This window comes from Prinia subflava, chromosome 8, assembly GCF_021018805.1.
Source record: "Prinia subflava isolate CZ2003 ecotype Zambia chromosome 8, Cam_Psub_1.2, whole genome shotgun sequence".
Taxonomy (NCBI): domain Eukaryota; kingdom Metazoa; phylum Chordata; class Aves; order Passeriformes; family Cisticolidae; genus Prinia; species Prinia subflava.
Genome location: NC_086254.1, coordinates 16,412,703 through 16,435,083, shown reverse-complemented (window position 1 = coordinate 16,435,083; position 22,381 = coordinate 16,412,703). Strand labels below are relative to the sequence as shown.

At 67.0% G+C, this 22,381-nt stretch overlaps 3 protein-coding genes across 3 annotated transcripts; all 3 read right to left on the bottom strand.

Moving 5' to 3' along the window:
• Positions 1 to 77: 77 nt before the first annotated feature.
• Positions 78 to 5,639, bottom strand: FSD1 (fibronectin type III and SPRY domain containing 1). Its single transcript, XM_063403479.1, is given in 14 exon segments — positions 78 to 352; positions 445 to 533; positions 953 to 1,204; positions 1,553 to 1,632; positions 1,707 to 1,866; positions 1,952 to 1,994; positions 1,996 to 2,051; positions 2,163 to 2,372; positions 2,735 to 2,856; positions 3,196 to 3,218; positions 4,091 to 4,192; positions 4,629 to 4,760; positions 4,828 to 4,935; positions 5,556 to 5,639. Coding segments are annotated over 14 exon segments (1,494 nt in total). The 5' UTR covers positions 5,568 to 5,639; the 3' UTR covers positions 78 to 247.
• Positions 5,640 to 6,793: 1,154 nt separating this feature from the next.
• On the bottom strand, positions 6,794 to 9,771 carry SHD (Src homology 2 domain containing transforming protein D). The gene is made up of 6 exons (XM_063403545.1): positions 9,559 to 9,771; positions 8,834 to 8,915; positions 8,545 to 8,757; positions 8,065 to 8,203; positions 7,483 to 7,602; positions 6,794 to 6,997 (listed from the first exon to the last, which is right to left on the bottom strand). The coding sequence occupies exons 1-6, from the start codon at positions 9,769 to 9,771 to the stop codon at positions 6,811 to 6,813; spliced, it is 954 nt and encodes a 317-aa protein (XP_063259615.1). The 3' UTR covers positions 6,794 to 6,810.
• A 1,018-nt stretch (positions 9,772 to 10,789) lies between these two features.
• YJU2 (YJU2 splicing factor homolog) lies at positions 10,790 to 16,937 on the bottom strand. The gene is made up of 8 exons (XM_063403536.1): positions 16,781 to 16,937; positions 16,408 to 16,508; positions 15,571 to 15,715; positions 14,876 to 15,010; positions 14,499 to 14,680; positions 14,014 to 14,134; positions 12,379 to 12,544; positions 10,790 to 11,552 (listed from the first exon to the last, which is right to left on the bottom strand). The coding sequence occupies exons 1-8, from the start codon at positions 16,802 to 16,804 to the stop codon at positions 11,461 to 11,463; spliced, it is 966 nt and encodes a 321-aa protein (XP_063259606.1). The 5' UTR covers positions 16,805 to 16,937; the 3' UTR covers positions 10,790 to 11,460.
• Positions 16,938 to 22,381: the final 5,444 nt, after the last annotated feature.

Here is a 22,381-nt window from a genome sequence, read left to right as displayed (position 1 = left end):
CCAAAGTCCCCCTGCCCCAGCCATGGCCACGTCACACCCATAGGGACCCCAAAGTCCCCTGCCCCATCCAAACCATGTCACACCTAATCCCGATTTATTCTCCAGGCCAGAAGCAGCTCTCGGTGCTGGGGGGCCCCGGCGGGGCGGGGGGCGCGCAGTGGGGGCCGTGGGCAGCCCGGGGGGTGGCAGAGCCCCCCGGGGCAGTGCTGGGGGCAGGGGCAGGGGTACATTCAGTGCAGTGCCCGGCTCAGGGCAGGCTGGAGCTGCTGGCGGTGCTGTTGCGCTTCTGCAGGCACCGCACGGCGCTGGGCACCTGCAGCCCCGACGTCACCTGGAAGCTGCCACACCACACCTGGGGACACGGGGGGAGCTCAGGGGGCTGCGCCAGCGCTGGCAGCCCCCGGGAGGGGAGGGGAGGGAGCCCCCAGCCCTGCCTGCCCTTACCATGAAGGCCGGCAGCACCGGCTGAGAGAACTTGGCCTTGAAGGTGTGGAGCAGCTGCTTGGTGCGGGCGTTGTAGAAGGACAGGAAACCTGTGGGGACAGGGACAGGTGGGCATGGGGACAGGTGGGCACAGGGACAGGTGGGCACGGGGACAGGTGGGCACAGGGACAGGTGGGCACAGGGACAGGTGGGCACAGAGTGGGCACAGCCCCAGCACAGGGCCCATGGGGGTGACAATGGTGAACATTGGTGTCCATGCTGGTGTCCATGGAGGTGACAATGGCCATGGAGTGGCAGTGCCCATGGTGGTGTCCATGGTGGTGACAATGCCCATGGTAATGACAATGCCCCTGGAGGTGACAATGGCCACAATGCCCATGGTAATGACAATGGCCCTGGAGGTGACAATGGCCACAATGCCCATGGAGGTGGCAATGCCCATGGTGATGACAATGGCCACAATGCCCACGGAGGTGCCAGCCCAGTCCCAGCCCCAGCCCAGCCCCACCTTCGTGGAAGTTGCAGTGGACGCCGATGCAGTCGGGCACGGGCACGTCGAGCGCCTTGGCCTTGTTGTTGTGCTTGGCGCTGAAGCTGACCTGCAGCCAGTTGTTGAGGTGCAGGCACCAGGACGCCGAGGTCTTGCCCAGCTGGTCGAACTTGCCCAGGCTGCGATAGGCCACGCCCACGCCGAAGGCTTTGCTGTCGCGATCGTATCGCACCTCCCAATAGTGCTCGTCACCGTCGATCAGCGTGTCCCCTGCGGCACGGCACGGCACGGCTCGGCACGGCTCGGCACGGCACGGCACGGGGCGCCCCCTGTGCCCACCCAGCCCGGGCTGCCCCCTCCATCCCCCCTGTGCCCTGTCCCGTCCATGTCTTCTCCTCACCCCCACCCCTGGGTGCCCCAGCCCTGCCCACCCCTGGGTACCCTGGTGCCCCCCACCCCTGGGTACCCTGGTGCCCCCCACCCCTAGGTGCCCCAGCCCCCCACAAGTCTGGGTGCCCCAGACCCCCACCCCTGGGTACCCCAGCCCACCCACCCCTGGGTGCCCCAGCCCCGCACCCCTGGGTGCCCCAGCCCCGCACCCCTGGGTGCCCCTCTCACCCAGCACCGTGTAGGACTCGGCGGTGAATCGGTCGCGGCCCCCTCGGCCCAGGCTCATCCTCTTGGGCGACTGCACCACCCTGGCACACGGGGAGGGCGGCAGGGTTGGCACCCCAGGCCCGGGGGCCGTGGGGGCGCCCAGGGCCGGCCTTACCTGGCAGGGGAGTTGGCCGGGGACGCCGTCCTGCCCTTGCCGTCCTTCTCGCGGGCCTTCACGTCCTGCACCTTCCCGCCCGTGGCGTCCCACTCCACGCTCAGCTCCTCCACCCGCAGGTTCTGGTGGCACGTGCTGGCGTCCAGCCGGAACATGAACGCTGGGGACAGCCCCCGTCAGCCGTGCCGCGGCCCCCAGGGGTGGCACGGGGACACAGGGACACCTGCCACCCCCCCCGGACCCACCTCTGGTCTCCAAAGTGACCGGCTCGGAGAACTCGCCCGCCACCCGCCTTGTTACACGCCCGGACCCGAAAATTCATGTACTTCATGTCAAACTTGAGCCCTGCGGGCACGGCGGGGTCACAGCGCGGGGCAGAAGGGGGACACCGCCACCCCCCTGTCCCCTGCAGGGCCTGGCACCCGCCTGGGGCCGGTGCCACCGCCGTGCCCTCACCAGTGAGGGTGTACTCGGTGCCCTTGATGCCCTCGATGACCATCCAGGGCTGGTCCTCCTTGGCGCGGGGCGGCCCCTCGAAGTTGGTCCTGCGGTACTCCAGCACGTAGTGGTCGATCTTGCTGTCCTCGTCGGGCATCCTCCACGCCAGGGTCACACAGTTATCGGCCACCAGCGACTCCGCCAGGTCGATCTCGGGCGCGCCGGGCACTGCCCGCAGGAGCAGCCGTGCCAGTGTCCCCCCTCCCTGCCACGCAGGGCCACCCCAGGGCCCCCACAGGGCTCAGCGAGGCACAGACCTCAGCCATGGCACCCTGGGGACCCCACCCGTGGCACCCCAGCACAGCCCCCACTGCCCCCCTGGCACAGCATCCAAACCCCTGCCCCATCCCTGGCACCTCCTGCCCCATCCTTGGCACCTCCTGCCCCATCCCTGGCACCTCCTGCCCCATCCCTGGCACCTCCTGCCCCCCTGGAAAGGACCCCCAGGCCTGGCACTGCCCCAGCCCGTGGCCCCCCGGCCCGGAGCCAGGCTGGCCCTGCCTGCCCCAGCCCCCCTGGGCTGGCAGTACCTGGCAGGAAGGTGAGGGCCTGCAGCAGGCGCCGCTCCTGGGCGAAGTCCACCATCAGGTGGCTCATGTTGTCGCTCACCTTGGCCTTGAGCGACAGCCGGAACGCCGGGGCCATGGTGACACTGCCAGGACAGGGCACGGGCTCAGCGGGGCGGGCACGGCCACCCTGGCAGCCACAGGGCCACCCTGGCACCCACGGGGCCACTCCAGCACCCACAGGGCCACTCCAGCACCCACAGGGCCCCCTTGGCACCCACGGGGCCACTCCAGCACCCACAGGGCCACCCCGGCAGCCACAGGGCCACCTTGGCGGCCACAGGGCCACCTTGGCGGCCACAGGGTCACCCCAGCAGCCACAGGGGCATCCCAGCACCTCGGGGCCACCCCCAGCGGGGCCCTGGCTGGGAGGAGGAGGAGGAGGAGGGTGGGGGTTAGTGGGTGGGGGCTCGGGGGGGCCGTACCTATCCTTGATCTGTTTGGCCGCCTTGTGAGCGCAGAGGGAAAGAGGAGGAGAAAAGCAGCAGTGAGGCAGCAGAGCAGGGCACAGAGGGGCACATGCGGGACCTGTACCAGCTGTGGCACCCAGCGGGACAGCGTCCCTGCATCCCTGCACCCTGCATCCCAGAGCATCCCAGAGCGTCCCTGCATCCCTGCACCCTGCATCCCTGCACCCTGCATCCCAGAGCATCCCTGCATCCCAGAGCGTCCCTGCATCCCTGCATCCCTGCACCCTGCATCCCAGAGCATCCCTGCATCCCAGAGCATCCCTGCATCCCAGAGCATCCCTGCATCCCTGCATCCCTGCACCCTGCATCACAGAGCATCCCTGCATCCCAGAGCATCCCAGAGCATCCCCTGCATCCCAGAGCATCCCTGCATCCCAGAGCATCCCCTGCATCCCAGAGCATCCCCTGCATCCCAGAGCATCCCCTGCATCCCCTGCATCCCAGAGCATCCCAGAGCATCCCCTGCATCCCAGAGCATCCCTGCATCCCAGAGCATCCCAGTGCATCCCAGAGCATCCCCTGCACCCCCAGGCCCAGCACGCCCCTGGCCCAGCACCCGTTGTGCCCCCAGTGCCCCCCGTGTCCCTGGCACGGTGCCCCTCTGTCTCAGGAGAAGGGGGGCACTGGGGGGCACTGGGGGCACTGGGGGCACTGGGGGCACTGGGGGCACTGGGGGGCACTGGGAGCCCCCCGGGTGTCCGTGCTCCCCCACAGCAGCACAGCCAGCCCAGCGCAGACAGAAAGAGGGTGCCCGGCCCGGGGTGGCACCGAGAGGGTGGCAGCAGGGGACAGGACACCCCCAGCGTGGGGACAGCCAGGCAGGGCCACCCCTGGCACCACGGGGACCCACCTGGGAGAAGTCGTGGTGGTTGGCCGTGCCCAGGGTCTGGTTGGCCGCCTCCAGCAGCTCCTCCGAGCTCTCCAGGGCCTTGGAGCACGCGGCGAGCTGGGCCTGGGAGGGGGCAGAGGGGGAGAGCTGGGCAGGGCCTGGGGCAGAGCTGGGCAGGGCAGAGGGGCAGAGCTGGGCAGGGCAGAGGGGCAGAGCTGGGCAGGGCAGAGTGGCAGAGCTGGGCTGGGCCTGGGGGCAGAGCTGGGCTGGGCCTGGGGGCAGAGCTGGGCAGAGGGGCAGAGCTGGGCAGAGGGGCAGAGCTGGGCAGGGCAGAGGGGCAGAGCTGGGCGGGGCAGAGGGGCAGAGCTGGGCAGGGCAGAGGGGCAGAGCTGGGCAGAGGGGCAGAGCTGGGCAAGTCCCAGGCTGGGGCTCGGGCAGGGCCTGGGGCAGTGACAGGAAGGGCAGAAGGGCAGAGCTGGGCAGGGCCTGGGCTGGGGGCTTGGGCAGGGCCCAGGGCAGTGCCAGGCAGACCCGGGCCGGGGGCTCGGGCAGGCCTCACCTGCAGCTCGTAGGTGCGGCTGGCGCGCTCCTGCTTGATCTTCATCACCATGTCCTCCTTGAGCTCGTCCAGCAGCGCGTACAGCGACTGGAACTCGGCCTCCAGCTCCTCCTGCGCCCGCGCCGAGTTGGCCTGGGCACAAGGCCAGGCCTCAGCGGGGCCCGGGCGGGCGGGCAGGGGGGGCGGGGGCCGGGGGTACCTCCACGTTCTGGATCATCTGCTTGAGGGAGTAGATGAAGTTCTGGATCTCCTCATTCTTCACGGCCAGGGTGGTGATGATCTTGCGCAGAGACTCCTGCCCGGCGCCCTGCGCCGGCCGTCAGTGCCCGCGGGCCCCCCGCGCCCCCCAGGGCCCGGCCCCGCCGTGCCGGGCCGTGCCGGGCCGTGCCGGGCCGTGCCGGGCCGTGCCAGGCGCCGCGGGGACCCGGCCGGGCTGCCCGGCATGGCGGGGCCGATGACTTGGCAATGTGAGTGTGAGTGTGAGTGTGAGTATGAGTGTGAGTGTGAGTGTGAGTGTGAGTGTGAGTGTGAGTGTGAGTGTGAGTGTGAGTGTGCCAGCCCTGAGCCCCCTGCCCCCCTCCCCCGCCCCTCCTTCCCCCCGCTGCCATCCCGGCCCCTCCATCCTCCACACCTGTGCTCCTCATCCCTCCCTCCCCATCCCTCTGCTCCTCCTTCTCCATCCGCTTTTCCTCCATCCCTTCCTCCTCCCTCCCATCCCATCCATCCTCACTTCCTCCATCCCTCCGGCCCCTCTTCCTCCATCCCTCCTTCATCCCTCTCCCCTCCCTCCCCTCCATCCCTCCACCCTCCTCACTCCATCCTCCATCCCCCCCCCGTCCCTCCGGCTCCATCGCCTCTTCCCGCGGTGTCCCGGTCCCCGCCGGTCCCCGCCGGTCCCCGCCGGTCCCCGGTAGCCCCGGGCCGTACCTGGTCGCCCATTCCGGGCCGGCCCCGCCGCGCTCGGCCCCGCCGCCACCAACAAAGGGGGAGCGGCGCCCCCGCCCCGCCCCGGCCCCGCCCCCGGCCGGCCACGCCCCTGGCCACGCCCAGCCCCGCGGCATGCCGGGAGTTGTAGTCCGGGACGGGGGGGCTGCGACCCCCGGGGCTGGGGAGCGCCGGGCCAGGGCTGGGGGTCCGGGGAGGGGGGGACACTGTCACACTGCCTGGGGGGCTCCCGGTCCGGGACACCCCACCCTGCCCCGTGGCCACGCTGCGCCCCCCAGCCCGCTCAGGGGGCAGGAGGGGTCCCCCTGCTCCAGGGGATCAGAGGAAGTCCCCACGGGGCTCCTCCCCGGGCTGGAGTGGATCCAGGATCAAGGTGGAGCCTGAGGAGGTGCTGTCACCTGTCCTCGCTCCGTTTGGTGTCCCACATCCCTGTCCCTGTCCAAGCCTGTACCCCCAATCGCATCACTGTCCCCATCCCTGTCCCTGTTCCAGTCCCTTTCCCCATCCCTGTCCCCACCCTGCCATCCACCCCATCCCAACCCCCCATCCATGTCCCCACCTCTGCCCCCTCTCTGGGCCCCCTCTCTGTCACCTCCCCTGTATCACAGTGTCACAGTGAGCTGGCCCGGGTGCCGGGGCCAGGGGGCTTTGGGGACAGTGGCGCTGTGGGGACAGGGACAGTGTCGGGACTGGGACCCCTCGGGGGGGTGGCTGGGCTGGTCCCAGAGGGGGATGTGGGGGCGCAGGGTCCTCATCCCCCTCCTTGGAGGTGAGTGGGGGACAAGGCTGGCTGTGGGGACAGCGGGGACAGCGCCTGGTGACCCTGTGGACTCATCTCGACTCCCATCCTGGGGACCCTGGACGGTGGTGACACCAGGCTGGGACAGCTGTGGCAGTGCCACCACCTTGTCCTGCCTCCCCCAGGGACACCGCAGTGTTGGGCACCAAGAGGCACCAGAGGCGCCCATTCCTGTCCCTATTCCTGTCCCCATTCCTGTCCCTATTCCTGTCCCCATTTCAGTCCCTGTTCCTGTCCCCATCCCCATCCCCTTCTCCTCCCTGTCCCCACCTCCGTCTCCATCCCTGTCCAGATCCCCAGCCCCAGCCCCCCGCCCACATCCCTGCCCAAAATCTCCTCCCCAGCCCCGCCCCGCAAATCCCTGTCCCCAAACCCGCGGCGGAGGCACCACAGCGACCCCAGCCCGGTGTGACACGGGGGCTTTAATGGGGCGGGGGCTCACAGGGGCTGCACGGCCACGGGGTAGAGCAGGGACAGGTGGCGGGCGCCGCGCACCGGCAGCGCCCGGGCCGTGTAGTGCCCCACGGCCGCCGGCACCGACGGGAAGGCGGCGCCGGCCCGGCCCAGGGTGAAATGCTGCTCCCGGGTCCGCGTCAGCTTCACGTGAACGAAACCCTGGCTGCTCCTGCGGGACCGGGAAATTGAGGCACAGAGAGGGGTGGAGTGGGATGGGATGGGATGGGATGGGATGGGATGGGATGGGATGGGATGGGATGGGATGGGATGGGATGGGGATGGGGATGGGATGGGGATGGGGATCTGGACAGGGATGAGGAGCGGGATTCAGCCTGGGGCAGGGAGGTGGACAAAGGGATGGGGACACGGGTGGGGGACACCTGGGATGGGAACAGGAGTAGGGATGAGGGCTGGGATGGAGATTGGGGCACAGATATGGACTGGAGTGGGGATGAGGACAAGCATGGGGACCCCATCCAGAGCAGGGGCAGCGGGTGGCACTGCCCAGGTGAGGGATCCCGGGTCACCTCCCGCCTGTCCCCATGGCTGGGACACGCCAGCACATCCCCACGGGTGCTGGGACACCCAAACACGGCTGCACCGGATCCAACCCCACGCCCACAGCCCGGGGCGGTGCCCGTGTGCCCGGCTCACCTGAGGGACAGCGAATAGTCCTCGGGGCTGGTCTCGCAGTCGCGCACCAGGAAGCTCCCCTCGCGGCACAGCGCCAGCAGCGTCTCTGCGCCCGCCCGCCCGATGGCGCCGTGGTACCAGCTGGGCACAGCGCGGTCACACCGGCACCGCCGGGGCCACACCGGCACCGCCGGGGCCACACCGGCACCGTCCGGGCCACACCGGCACCGCCCGGGCCACACCGGCACCGCCCGGGCCACACCGGCACCGCCCGGGGACCCAGCCACAGCCCGCAGGGAGCGGCCGTGCCACCGGGGAGGTACTCAGGGCATTGGCACCCAAGGGAGCCAGAGGGGCAACCACACCATGGGGCACCCAGCCATGCCATGGGGCACCCAAAGATCCCATGGGGCACCCAGCCCATGAGGATTCACCCACGGCTTTGGGCCCTCTACACCCCCAAGGGACCCTCCCCTGTCCAAGGGACACCCCTGACCCCACAGGGACCCGCCCGTGGGGGTCCCTCTCCCCGGAGCTTTGCCCCCGTGCCACGCTGTGTGACCGGGGCGGTGGTGCCACCCCCTGGGACGCCCCCAGACTCACGCCTGCTTCTCCAGGGGCAGCGAGGTGTCCACGTGCCGGGGGCTGGGGGGACAGCCCGGCCCGGGGCCGCGGGGGCCGCGGGGGGAGCGCGGCAGCTGCCGGGACAGGCTGGGCGAGCGCTCGGGGCTCTCGAACTGCACTGCGGGACAAAGGGGCTGTCACCCAGCCCGCTCCTCCCAGTGCCACCCAGGGATGTCCCAGGGGTGGCTCTGCCCTGCCCTGGTGTCCCATTGCCGGGGCCAGGAGTGCTCGGGGTGGCACCCATGGGAGTCACAGGATGTTGGGGTCCCAGGGGTGAGAGGCACCGGGGGACATGAGGGGACCCCAGGGTGCTGGGGGATGCCGAGGCCAGGACTGATAGCCATGGAAGCTGCGGGATGCAGGGTTGGGGGACCCTGGGGTGCTCCCCACGGGCACTGGAGGATGCTGAGAGCCGGGAGTGGCACCCATGGGAGCCGCGGGCCCCCGGGGCGCTGTCACCTGCGAACGCCCGGGAGATGTGATCCTTCTTCCACTCCCAGGGCTGGTCGTACTCGTCTGCCGGGCGCTCGTCGTCGCGGGGGAGGCGGCTCTGGCGGGCCGGGGACCCCCCCGGGCCGTCCCCGGCCGTGTCCCACTCCTCGTTGGGGGTGTCGTACAGCTGGGGGCCCCGGCGCGGCCGCACCCGCCGGCCCTCGCCCTGCCGCGGGCACCCTGGGGACGGGCAGGGGCGGTGGGAGGCGCCCGGGACCCCCGCGAGGGTGCCGGGGGTGCCCGGGGTGTCACCCACCTGTGGCCTCGTCGCAGCCGCCCTCGGGCACCGGCTCCTGCTCCCCCTCGAAGGGCTCCGAGTACTCGCTCTCACCTGGGCCCTGCTGGGGGGCTTTGGGTGGGACGGGACCCCCACTGCCCCCCCTGCAGTCCCCCGGTACCCCCACGGGACCTTCAGGCTCCCCCAGCCCCGACACGGGTGTCCCCAGCCCCGTCCCCACTGCCGCCCACCCGGTCCCTTTGTCCCCCAACCCCTCTCCCCTTCCCCCTCTCCCGGTGACTCCACCGTCCCCAGCCGCCCCCCAGTTCCCTCTCCCGGTTCCCCCAGATCCCCCCGGGTGCCCCACTGCCCCCCGACCCCTCGGCCCTCCCCGGTTCCCCGGCCCCGCTCTCCCGCTCCTCATTCCCGGCCGCTCTCGCTCCCACCCCCGTTCCCCATCTCCCCCCGTCCGCTCCGGTCCCCAGACCCCCCGTCCGCCGCTCCCCGTTCTCTCCGCTGCCCCACTCACACCGCCCCGCTCCCCCCGCTCCCCCCGCTCCCGCTGCCCCCGGTGCCCCCGGTGCCCCCCGCTCCCCTTCCCCAGCCCCCCACCCGCTGCCCCCCGCACCCGCCGGTCCCTCCGCCGCCCTCCCCGCTCCTGGCGCTTGGCTGCGGCTGCTGCCCGGTACCGCCCGGGGCCCCCGGTACCCTCCCTGTACCCTCCCGGTACCGCCCGGTGCCCTCCCGGTGCCCCCCGCCCGTACCTGCTGCAGGCGGCGGGGGCCGCCCCCCGGCCCCGCGCCCCCCACCCGCACCAGGCGGCGGCGCGGGGAGGCCGCGGGCCCGCGGAGCGCGGCCCCGGGGGCGGCGGCGGCGGCACCCCCGGGGCCCCCGGGACCGCTGTAGTCGGGCTGTGGCGGGCGCGGGGGGGAGCGCCGGGCCCCCCGGCCCAGGTACTCCCGGAGCCACTTGGCCATGGCGGGGAGCGGCACCGGGACCGCCGCGACCGCCGGGACCCCGCGGCTCCGGGAGCCGCCGGGACCCCCCCGCCGCCGCCGCCGCCGCCGCCGGAGCCGCTTTGTGTCGCCGCCGCGCGCGGCGCGGACCGGAGCCCCCGATCCCCCCCCGCGCCCGCCTCGCCGGGGGCACCGGCACGGGGGGGCGACACCACCGAGGGGACACCGGCGGGGACAACGAGGGTGACACGGGAGGGGGGGACAGCTCTTCCCCGCCGAGTTGCGGGGGGCATCGGGACCCCCAAGCGACACCGGGGCGGCCCCTCCCTGTGTGACAGCGGGGGAAGGGGGGGTCACCGGGACCCCCAGACCATGGGATCCCCCCCAGGGGCTGCTCGGGGCTGTCTGGAGGGGTTCAGCGCTTTGGGGGGAACAAGGAGCCCCCCAGCTCTGTCACCCACCCTGGGGGGCACGGGGGGCTCTGCTCCCCCTCTGCCCGGGGTTTGGGGGCTCAGACACCACCCCGGGGGCAGCAGGTCGGGAGGGACCCCCCAGCCCTGCCCAGAGCCCCCTCGTGGCATTGTCTGTCCCCAGAACAAAGGGGGTCCCTCTCGGGGTCCCTGCTGGTGCCAGGGGGTGGTGGCAGTTGGGGACCGGGGGGACACAACTGGGAGAACACGGCCAGAGACCCCCCTGGTGCCCCCCCAGCCCCGGGCTGAGCCCAGTGCCCAGCATTAATATTTGAAGAGGTTAATTAAGGCATGTGCACAGAATGCTAATTGGGATGGGGGCGCTGCCCTTCTGCCCTGCTCTCCCTGATGCCCCAGAGCCCCCCTCCCACCAGCCCCTCTGTGAGGGGGTTAATTAGCTCAGCAATTAGAGGTGGGTGCCTTGATGAGGGGTGAGGAGAGCCCCACTGGGGGTGGGTGGGCACTGGGGGGGTCTCTGTCCCTCGGGGTGGGGGTCCCTGGGGCAGGACCCAGCACTGCCCACGTACAATTCACTCTCTGGAAGAAGAGAAACAACTCGGCTGTGCCAGATCCAATTTATTCTGGAGCTGTGGCTGCTGGAGCCCGGCGGGCTCGGAACGGCGGGGAGGGGACAAACCCGAGCTCCTGGGGACATCTGGGGGGGACAAACCCGAGCTCCTGGGGACATCTGGGGGGGACAAACCCGAGCTCCTGGGGACATCAGGGGGGCTGCTGGTGGCAGGACAGCCCCGTCCCCGCAGGGAGGGGCTGGAAAAGCCCCCCGGGTGAGTGCAAAGGTGGGACCTGAGACACCTTGGGACAGAAAGAGCCGGTGCTGAAGTGAAGGAGGGGCTGAGCACCCACCCTGCCCTGCACCCCGGCTCCAAGGCCCCCCTCCTGCTGAGGGCAGTCAGGGCACCCCAAACCCGACCTGGCCACGATCACTGGAGGGGTGGGGACAGTGGCACCCCCAGAAGGGACACAGCAGAGTCCTGGCCAGCCCTGGCACTTCCCAACACATCCTGGGAGTGGGGCTGGGCTCCCCCGGGATTCCTGTGCAGGGAATGAACCTCCCTCACACCTCCCCGTGCTGCTGCTGCAGGGTGTGGGGACAGCAGAGGCCTGGAGACCCCCGGGCCCCTGGGGCCCCTGGCCGTGCTTCCAGCTCCGTGAGGGGCTCCAGGAGCAGCCGGAGCCAGGACAGCCCCGGCCCTGCTCCTCCTCCCTGCCCCTCAGCCCCTCAGTCGCTGGCGCTGCCCTCGCTGTCCGAGTAGGCTCCCAGCAAACCCAGCGAGGACGTGGCTGCTGCTGCTGCTGCTGCTGGAAGGGAGCCTGGAACAGAGGGAGAGAGGATCCGGTCAGCTCCAGCCTCCCCAGGGCAAATCCCAGCCTGGAAACGCCGGCCTGGCTGGCTGCTCACGGCTGGAGATTCCCCGTGGAGCCTCAGCCCTCCCGAGGTCAGGGAGAAATGGGATGGACAAAGGGCTGGGACACCCCTTCCCCCTCCACAGCCCCCCAGGAGATCCCAGAGCCTGGAAAGGGAGAGAGGAGGCAGCTCTGGGCTCCCTCCACCCCAGTCCTTGGGACAGCAGGCAGGAGCAGGTGGCTGGGGAAGCACAGGGAAAAGGGGACCCCTCCAAGAGCTGTCCCCTCCAAGAGCTGTCCCCTCCCAGGGACCCCCGAGGGCAGGGGGACTCACGAGGCCAAAGGCTCGGGATCAACCAGCCCAGAACAAACCAATCCCCCATCTCCTTCCCCCAATCCATGGATCCCCTGGCTTGCTGGGCAGCTCACTGAGGTGCTGGAAAGCCCTCCAGCTCGTTTTGTGTTCCTTAAAGCTTCCCAGCCCCAGCAGTTAGGCAGGATTCATCCCCAGGCCCCAGACCAAAGCAATCCTCCCGCTGTTCCAGCCCTATCTCGCTGTTGTGGCGTTCCCAGGGCTGTATCTGCTGTTTTGAAGCTCCTGGCCCTGCCACTCTGCCCCCAAGGCCGTGGCTGAGAGCCGAGAGCCAGGAAAGAGCCTCACCCTCACCAGGAAGCCCCTGGAAACGGGGACAACCCCCTGTTCCCACAGCACCCCACCAAGGAGCCCAGCCCAGGCTCTGAGCACGGAGCCAACCCCCCCCCGGGGCTGCAGAGCCCTCCCCGGGGCCGGTACCGGTGCTGGCCGCGGTGCCTCCGGTTCCCGGCGCGTTCTCCAGGGCAGGATCCGGCTCCTGCCTCCTGCGGGCCACCAGCCCGGCCAGCTGGGCCCTGGTGCTGAGCTTGCCCACGCTGCGCTCCCAGCTCGCCGTCCTCGGCCTCTTGCTCTGGGGCTGGGGGTCCTGCGGGGCACAGTGGGGTCAGGGGGCTGCAGCCTGCAGGGGACAGGGGGGACTGGGGACAAAAGCAGCAGGGACACCAGGTGAGGGGCCCAAGGGGGGTCCTGCCCCTGCAGGGACGGCACAGGCAGGACAAACAGGGGTGCCCTGGGGATCCACGACCTAAACCCAGCCTGGGGTGGCCCTGGAGGAGGCAGAGAAAAGAATCCCAGGGTGGTTTGGCTTGGAAGGACCTCACAGCCCATCCAGTCCCACCTTTCCCCATCCTGGGTTGTTCCAAGCCCTGTCCAGCCCGGCTTTGGGCACCCCCAGCCACAGCTGCTCTGGGCTGTTCCAGGGTCTCCTTAACCCCCAACCCTCCCCTGCCCTGCCCCAGTTCCAGAACATTCCCGTGTTCCATCCCTCCCTGCCTGGGTAAAAGTCTGGGTTTTATCAGCTCCTTCCAAGGGCACCGAGCAGCCCCGGGTGCCCGCAGGTGGCCCAGCCCTGGGACCCGGGAGAATCCAAGTGAATCTGAGTGAATCCGAGTGCCCCGGGCACAGGGATTAGTGCCAGGCCAGGGAACTCGCCTGGGATTAACCCGGCCCCGCTCCCAGCTTTGATCCAGCCCAGCAGACACGGCCCCGGGGCAGGGATGACAGCGGGGATGGGGCAGGGCTGTTTGCTGGGATAATCCCTCCCTCCGGGAGCTCTTTTGTTCTGCCTGAATCCAAAGCACAGCCCAGGGAGAGGGAATCCCGCCAGCAGGGCCCAGCAGGGCCCAGCAGAGCCCAGCAGAGCCCAGCAGAGCCCAGCAGGGCCCAGCAGGGCCCAGCAGGGCCCAGCAGAGCTGTCCCTCCCGAGGAAGGGAGGATGGGGGCAGCTCCAGCCCTGTCTCTGTCACCAGGCCTGAAATCCCCAAGGGATCCCCGGCTCCTCCCAGCCCAGAGCACAGGACACGAGAGCCCAGTGTCACCCGGGGCAGGGACACGGCCCCAGGGCAGGGACACAGCCCCAGGGTGGGCACACACAGCCCCAGGGTGGGCACACACAGCCCCAGGGTGGGAACACACAGCCCCAGGGCAGGGACACGGGGGCACACACAGCCCCAGGGTGGGAACACACAGCCCCAGGGCAGGGACACGGGGGCACACACAGCCCCAGGGTGGGCACACACAGCCCCAGGGTGGGCACACACAGCCCCAGGGTGGGCACACACGGCCCCAGGGCAGGGACACGGGGGCACACACAGCCCCAGGGTGGGCACACACAGCCCCAGGGTGAGCACACACAGCCCCAGGGCAGGGACAGGGACACCGGGGCACACACAGCCCCAGGGTGGGCACACACAGCCCCAGGGTGGGCACACACAGCCCCAGGGTGGGCACACACAGCCCCAGGGTGGGCACACACAGCCCCAGGGTGGGCACACACAGCCCCAGGGCAGGGGTCTGGGCAGGGCTCTGGGCTGGGGAAGGGCTGGGCTCGCTCACCTCCTGCAGGATGTCCGTGGGTTTTGTCGGGGCTGTGGCTCCGGGCCGGGGTTTGGCCGGTTCCTCGTCGGAGTCGGAGTCCAGCAGGAGCCGGCGGTGCTGGGCCTGCTCCAGCATGGCCCTGGTGGGGGACAGGAGAGTGGAGCTGGATCCAAAGCGCTGCTCCAGGGGGGCTGGGGCCAGCAGCAGCCTCAGGATCCACCTTCCCGGGGCGTTTATGGGATCAGCCTGAGGGGTGAGAGCTCTGGGATCTGGAGCAGACACCGTGTCCATGTGAGGGATCGGACCCCCCCCAGCAGCCCAGATCCCACAGAATCCCAGCCTGGCTGGGTTGGAAGGACCTTCCACTGCTTCTCCCTGAACACCCTGTCCTGACAGGCTGGGATCCCCTCCCTGTCCCCCAAACCCTGCTAACTCAGCCCCCTCCTCCAGCCCAGCCCAGCCCAGCCCGGCTCATCCCGCTCCCGGCACCTCCAGCCCCTCACTTCATCTCCTGCTCGTCCTCCTCCTGCTCCTTGCGCCTCTGCTCCTCCTCCAGCTCCTTGTACTGCTTCAGCATGGCCTCGAAATCCACGTTGGCCTGGCGCTGGTTGAGCTCCTTCAGCTCCTGCAGGTTCTCCAGGACCTCCATCTCCAGCTTGGAGTCCTTGGTTCTGTTCTCCAGGACCTGGGTGGGATTAGTTGGGATATTTGAGGCAGCAGAGCCTGACAGGAGCCTCCAACACCTCCCCACGCTGGAGGAAGCACAAGAGGATCCTGCTCATCCTCATTTTCGGGTAAGACAGGGAACCCTGAACGGCTGCAAGGTCACTGCTGTGGCTGGGGAGAGCCAGGCAGAGCGGGAGAGGTTTTCCTGCAGTACCTTCATGGGGTTGTTGAGCTCCTCCTCTTCCCTCTCCTTCTGCAGCCTCTTCTCCTCCTCCTCCAGGAGCTTCTCTGCCTGGAAGTTCCTGGTGGCTCCGTGCTCCATGGTGTAATCCGTGTTCTCGGGGTCTGTCTGGGGGGAGCAGCACGGGGAGCGTGGGGGGTGGGAATCCTGCCCCAGCCACCCCCAGAGCCACAAATTCCCCAATTCCATGAACAAAATTGCCACGGGAAGGGCTGGTCCAGCCAAACCCCGCCCTCAGAGCCAGCCCTTGCTGGGACAGGGATCCAAGGAATACCCTGAGCTGGGAGGGACCATCAGCTCCAGGCTCTGAACGGGACAATCCCACTGATCCCAGTGTCCAGAAGCTCCTGGAGCTCCTGCTGCGCCCCTTCCCGGCGGGATTTCAGTGCCCCACTACCCCTGGGGGGCAAAACCCTTCCCTGACCTCCCTCCCCGGCCCTGGCACAGCTCCTGTGCCAATCTGTCCCCAAGGCCTGGCCAAAAGCCAGGAAAGAGCCTCACCCTCACCAGGAAGCCCCTGGAAACGGGGACAACCCCCTGTTCCCACAGCACCCCACCGAGGAGCCCAGCCCAGGCTCTGAGCACGGAGCCAAACCCCCCTGGGGCTCCCTGGGGTGCCCCCCGAGCTGCCCAGGTGGGCAGAGCCGGGCAGGAGCCCCAGGGCTCACCTTGAAGGTGATCTCGGCCAGGCAGCGCGTGCACTTGATGTAGAAGCGGAAGATGGGCAGCCCCAGGTAGGACTCGTTCTGCACCGTCTCCTTGCGGGCGTTGAACTTCTTGCCCTTGTAGATGTACTCCCCACACGTCTTACACCTGGGCAAGGGAGGAAAGGGCAGAAAAACCCCCGGGAGTGAACACCAGGAGCAGCCAGGGTGAGCTGTTGTGTCAGGCTGGTTTGTGTTTGAAAAATGTGGTGGTGAGCAGCCTGAAAATCAGGGAATTGTGGATTGGGTTGGGTTGGGCGGGGCCTTAAATCCCACCCAGTGACACCCAGGGACACTTTCCACTGTCCCAGGGAGCTCCAGCCTGGCCTTGGACACTGCCAGGGATCCAGGGACAGCCACAGCTGCTCTGGGGATTCCATCCCAGCCCCTCCCCGCCCTCCCAGCCAGGAATTCCCTCCCAATCTCCCACCCTGTGGCAGTGGGAGCCATTCCCTGTGTCCTGTCCCTCTGTCCCTTGTCACCAGCCCCTCTCCATCCTCCCTGTCAGGTCCTGGAAGGAAACCACCCCCACCCCCAGCACCTCCTGCTCTCCCTCAGCCCCTTCCCTGCCCGGGGTCACCTGGAGCCACCAGAGGCAGCACCTGGAGCCTGGACAGGGCTTGGAGCACCCTGGGCCAGGGGAAGGTGGCCCTGGGCCAGGGGAAGGTGGCCCTGGGCCAGGGGAAGGTGGCCCTGGGCCAGGGGAAGGTGGCCTTGCCCGTGGCCCTGGACGGGCTTTGGCCATCCCAACCCATCCCAACCCTTCCACGAGTGATCCCGCGGCTCCAGAGCCGCTCTCACCTCATGTTGAAGGGGGCCATGAGCCTCACCACGTACTGCCGGTCCTTCGGGAGCTTGAGCTTGGGGATCTTGGCCGGATCGAAGTCCGGGGGATAATATTTCTACAAAGAGAGAGATTTGGGGATGCTGGAGCGCCGGGAACCTTCTCACTCCCCACAGCTCCGAGAGGAGGGGGCAGCGGGGCAGGGGCCGGGGTCTGCTCCCGGCAGGGCGAGAGCAAACGGCCTCGCGGAGCTTTAAATGGGATATTTAAATTTAATTTAAATTATGGGAGATTCCTTCACGGAAAGGGGTGCTGAGCACCGGAATCAGCTGCCCAGGGAGGTTCGGAGCTCCCGCGGCCGCCCGTGCCGGGGATTCTCCCCCAACTCACGTTCAGCACTTTCCGTTCCGACATCGCTGCGGCTTCTCCCGGTCCCGGTGCCGCCGCCGCTGCCCCCGCGCCGCCCGCCGCTTCCGGGTGTGGCCCCGCCCCCTTCCACGCTCATTGGCTCAGCGAGCAGCGGCCTCCCCGGTCCTCGTCTGCTATTGGTTAACCCGGCTGTCTGTCAACGGGAAACGCCCACGGCTGTTGTACAACCCAGCCAAGGGTCCGCCGGAGCGCCGCAGCCTCGTAAGGGGTTCCGCACATTCTCGGGCCCTGGGGGCCGCTGTCCGCCCTCTCTGGGGCAGGAGGACCCCGGGGATGCGATCTGGGGCTGGGGAAACTCCGCTTCCCCACAGCAGCACGGGATGTGGGCCCCGGCCTGCCCTGATCTCCCATGACACGTGTTCATCATGTGGATAACAGCCCGCAAACAGTCTGGTTTATTTTTAAAATAGCACTTTCTTCCTTAAAACCGAGGCCTCCCAGTCGTTTTGAGTTCGCAGGTGTTTTTTTCACTCACTGCACTGAGCATGCGCAGCCATGGCAGCCATGCTGTACGGCACCGCCGCCCGGCGCACGCGGCGTCGCCATTGCCGCCATTCCGTACAGCGCGCCTCCCATGCGCACAGCCGCTGTTCCCGCCAGCGCGGGCAGCCCCAGGTGGCGCTGCCGCCAGCCCCGCCCGCCCCGCGTGGCCAGAGCCCTGCGCATTCGCAGATCCTCACTCCCCGGCGCTCCCCGCCCCTCCTGCCCGGCGCCGCCGCTCCGCGCCCGCGCAGAGCCGCCATTACCGCGGGCGGGGGCGGCGGTGCCGCCTCACCGCGCACGCGCGGCGCCTCACGCGCCCGCTCAAAGCCGCGCGCTCCCCCTGGCGCGCATGCGCGGCGCGGCGCCCCCTGGCGGCCCGGCCTGCGGCGCCGTCCCGTCGTGCCCCGCGCTCCCCACACAAAGGACGCGCTGGGAAATGGCGGCGGCCGCGGCCTCGCAAAACGCCCCCGGGAAAATGGAGCCGCCCCCGGCGGCGCCCCCGGCGGCAGCGGCGGCTCCGCCAGCGCCCAACGGGGCGGCCGGCGCGGGGGGGCCGCCCCCCAAGAGGTAGGAGGGCCGCGAGGGGCCGCGTTAGCGGTGGGGCCGAGGGGCCGCGTGCGGCCTCCCCGCGCCTGGGCCCGGCCTGGGGGCGGCGGGACGGAGCGGGCCCGGCGGGGCCCGGCGGGGCCGTTACCGGCGCGGGGCCGCTCCCGGCGTTGCGGCCGCTGCTCCCTCCGGGCGCGCCTTGGGATCCCGGGCGGGGCCGTCCCGGAGGCGCCTCCGCGGCCGCAGCGCTCCGGGCCCGGTGCCGGCGGGCGGGGAGTCCTGGGATCGTCCCCATCCCCTCAGGAAAAGCTTCTGCTGAGTTTTGGTGCAGTTTGGGTTTCTCCGGGAGGAGCAGGCCGTGCCAGCGTGGAGGTGTTTAAGTTTATTACTTTTTTTTGCTGTCAGTAAGTTGTAATAACTCCGTTGCTCTCAGCACCCCCTCATCCTGCTGCCCGGTTTGGAGCCGCGTGTGCTCCTTTCTGGGAGTGATTTACCCGTGAGGGGATTTAGGAGCGCAAACACCTCGAGGGTGAGAGTTTAAGGTGGTGCCGGGGAGGGGTTGCACAATCCCGGTGGCTGCTGTCGGTAAAATGTTACAGGAATTTAAATCAAAATCAGCAGCGCTGCAGTTCCGGCTCTGCAAACGTGGGGATGAACAGCACAAAAAGCTTCAGCCGCTTCTCGCTTCCTCATGTTGGTGCTTGATGAAAATTCCACAGTTGGCAAAGCCGGTTTTGGTACCAAATCCACGGAATGGAAAGCGCTTCCCTCCCTCAGGGCGTTTTTGGCCTCATTTGCATTCCGGGCTGATAAAAATCGGGTTGAACTTGGAGTGCTGTGATTCCTTTTGCAGACTCAAGGCTGGATTTGAGTTTGCGTTTCCCGAGACCAGGAACGTGTTCAGCTTAAGAGTCACTGAGGGAAAAAGATCTGTATTTATTCTTTTTTCCATTGCAGAACAGTCAGGCTGTGCTTTGGGCAATAAAACACTGACAGACACAATTTCATTGACTGTGCCAGGGACATCCCTGATCCAGGGGCAGGGAATCCAGGGCTAGGGAAGGATGTTCCCACCCTGGATTCTGTTCCCACCACTCCTGGGAACAGCAGGTTGTCTCCATGAGGAGCCAGTTAGTTGCTGGAGGTATAAATAAAGATTTCTCTCTGCTGTGATTTTGTTTTTCCTGGCCCTGTTAGGTCTGGGATGCCTGCAGGGAGTTTGTTTGTGTCTGCAGGTGCACTTGGAGTGTTCAGCTCTCACCTCCACAGGAGTAACACCAACGCTCCCGTGGGGAAATGCAGTTTGAGGAATAACCACTAAAATCTGAGTGCAGCCTTTAACACAGCTACTGCATTTTGTGTTACTTCGTCAGCCAAGCAGAACTGAAGGGGGAAAAAGGATTGTCCCATTTCAAGTCTAATTTGGAAGTTTTAGTTATTTTGTTAATTAAGAAGCTTTAATAAAGTTCAGTGAGAGAAAGACTGGAAAACTCCCATTCCTGTGCCTGGAGAAGCTTTGGCTGCCAGGTTATAGAAGCAGGGAATATACTGAAATACAAACCTTCAGAGCCTCTGCATTCTGAATTTCCTTTTTCCCTGCAGGCTGTTGTGTCTGTTCAGGGATGGAAATGCTCCTGAGGGGATGGGGCTGGGATTTCTGACATGGAATTTGCAGGTGCTAGGCTGGGAAAAGCTCAGGGCAGAGAGATTGTAAAAACATCATCTTTTTTATCTGATGTGTTCTGAATTCCTCCTCAAGATGCGCACCAGCAGCACGGGGTGAGCAAGGAGATTAATTGGATTAATGAAGGGAATTACGTAAGGCTGAGGCTGAAGCATTTTGTTCCCTGGTTTGTTTCTGTTCCCTCAGGCCGGGGTGAGCTGAGGGGTCCCTTCCCCCCGGGCTGCTCTGGGCTGGGTTTCCCCTCCCCAGCAGCTCACAGGGCTCTGTCCTTGCAGCGACGGCGAGCGCCCGGCCCCCAACGAGAAGAAGAAGGAGAAGGGGATGAAGAGGGGAGGGAACCGCTTCGAGCCCTACGCCAACCCCGCCAAGAGGTACCGAGCCTTCATCACCAACATCCCCTTCGACGTCAAGTGGCAGTCGCTGAAGGACCTGGTCAAAGAGAAAGGTAAAGTGCAGCTGGGGAGCCGAGGCCGTGCTGCAGCCCGTGCCTGCCGCTGCCTGTGGCTCTGCACTCGTGGCTGCCCTGGGCTCCTCCCGGAGCCTTGCACAACCTCAGGGCCTGGCAGCCTTCCAGGGGACGCTTCCTTTGGAGCCTCTGGCGTGCAGTGACAGAGCCTCATCCCGGGATCTGCAGTGTTTTCCTTGGGGATCCAGCCCCAGGCTTGCAGCAGATTTTAGCCTTGAAGTGCAGCAGGGCTTTCTGAAGCATTTTAATGTTTTTTGGGCATTCAGGTGGTTACGTCCTGCTCTGGTGTGTGCAGATCCAGCGGTGTCCCCAGATTCGGAGGGGCTTGGGCTGGCTTCAGGAGCCACTCTGCCATTGGTTGCAGTGCAATGTGTTTAAGGGTGACCTGCAAAATCAGGTTGGTGCTTTGGCATGTGCTGCAGCAGGATCAGGGCTTTGGAAATCAGGTTTGTGGTGTTCCCCCTTCCACAATTCCCTTTAATTCCCGTGTGGATGGGAGCTGCCTTTGCTGACCTGCACATCCTCATCTCGTGAGGAAGATGAAGAGATTGAGCTGAGTTCTCGGGTAGTGACAAGTCTAAATTAGTGTCATTTCTTCAGCTTTCTAGTTTTCAAGTCACCTTGGAAGTGCAGTGGAGTGGCAAGAAAATCCTTGGCTCCTCCAGCCTTAAACTGGTCTAAACCAAGTTCAGAGTAGCAGCACAACATTTCCTGTGGGCACTTTTGAATTCAGAGCATCAGCCTGGGTAGTGGTCACTGAGCTGGAGCTGGGTGAGGACTGACAGTTCAGGTGTTCGAGGTGTGGCCTGAAGAAGGGGAAAACAAAGTTCCAGAGGGTTTCAAATGTTTGTCTTTGGAGGCAGAAGGGAGCAGAGTGTGTGGAGCGGCCGTCGGGACTGGGAGCACCGGGAGCTTCCCTAACTGGGGCTGTGTGAGAGGCAGCAGTGGTTCTGTGTCAGCCCCGAGGGCTGCTGGAACAGCCCCGGTTACAGGGGAGCCCTCCCTGCCCCGGGGCTGCCCCACATCCCTTGGTGCTCGGGCGTGGAGGTGCCCAGCTCTCTGTGCCGTGGTGGATCCCGTTCCCAGTGTCCGGTGCTTTCTCTCCAGTTCCCGTGGGGGCAGAGGCCGGGCTCAGGTTGTTTCCTGCCGGGCTGTTGAGCCGCTCATTCCAGCAGCTGCTCCCAGGGGAACGTTGGAGCCTCTTCCTTGGCTGCAGGGCTTGTCCTGCTGGGGCTGGGACCGTCCTTCCCGGGGTTTGGCACTGCTGATGCATCCAATTGTTTTTTGGATTTGCCGTGGAGTTGTTCTGGACTCCTCCCAGCTGCTGCTCCCGTGCTGTGCTGGGCCTTGCTCGGTGCTTGCCCAGGGCAGGGCAGCTCCAAGCCCCGGGAATGCTCCTGTGGAAAGCTCCAGCCCGTTGCAGTTCTGGCTTCAGAAGCGTCCGAGCGTCCTGGGCGCTGGGAGCAGGTGGAGTTCAGTGCCCGAGGGGCAGCCCTGGGTGTGTGCAGGCTCTGCAGGGCTGCACCCGTGCAGGGGCTGCAGCAGGAGCTGCAGCAGGAGCTGCAGCAGGAGCTGCGGCTGTGCCTGCTCCGGTGTCCCGGCGCCGTGGCTCGGGCACCCCGGTGGAGTGGTTGGAGAAGCTCAATTACAGGTATGCAGTGGGAATGTTGGTAATGGAACACAGAGATGTTCTTGTTTGGAACTCCCTCGTTTGGCTGGCAGACACGAGGTGTCCCCCCCTGACCGAGCAGCAGCGCTGGCAGGAGTTGGGAAGGGATTCCAGAGGCTGCAGTTTCCATGGAAGGGACTGAACGCTGGAGACCTGTCCTGGTCTGTCCCCCACACGTGGGAACGTTCATGGCAGCTGGTGGCACAGGGAGGTGATGCCGTGGCTTCAGAAAAACTGGGGTCTGAATTCCAGGTATTTATTGGTTCCTTCAGGAAATACAGGATTTTGTATGTTAATCATTCCCCCTGCCCAAAGTAGGGAAAGGTGCAGAATCCAAGGAGAGGGCTTAGCTAAAACCAGGCATCTTCCCAAGGAATCCCAGCCCTTCCCTGGCTGCAGGGAGTTTTTCACTCCCTCTTTGCTGCCGGAGCTCTTCAGGAGCCAAAATCACTTTGGGTGTCCTGCAAAAGGGAATTTCCCCTCCCCGTCAGTGACAGAATTGCTGACTGCTGTCTCTGCTTTGGAAGGGTTTTCCTTCTCCCTTTTCAGCCAGAGCTTTGCATGTGTCACACTTGCTCCTCTCCTCTCCCCAGCCCCCTGTAACTTCAGGGGTTGCCTGTCCCAAGCTTTCCCTGTAAACGAGGGAGGAGCTGTGGCCAGCTCTGCTTCGCCTCACGCTGGGAGTGTGAAGCTTTTTGATCCTCTTGGATCCCT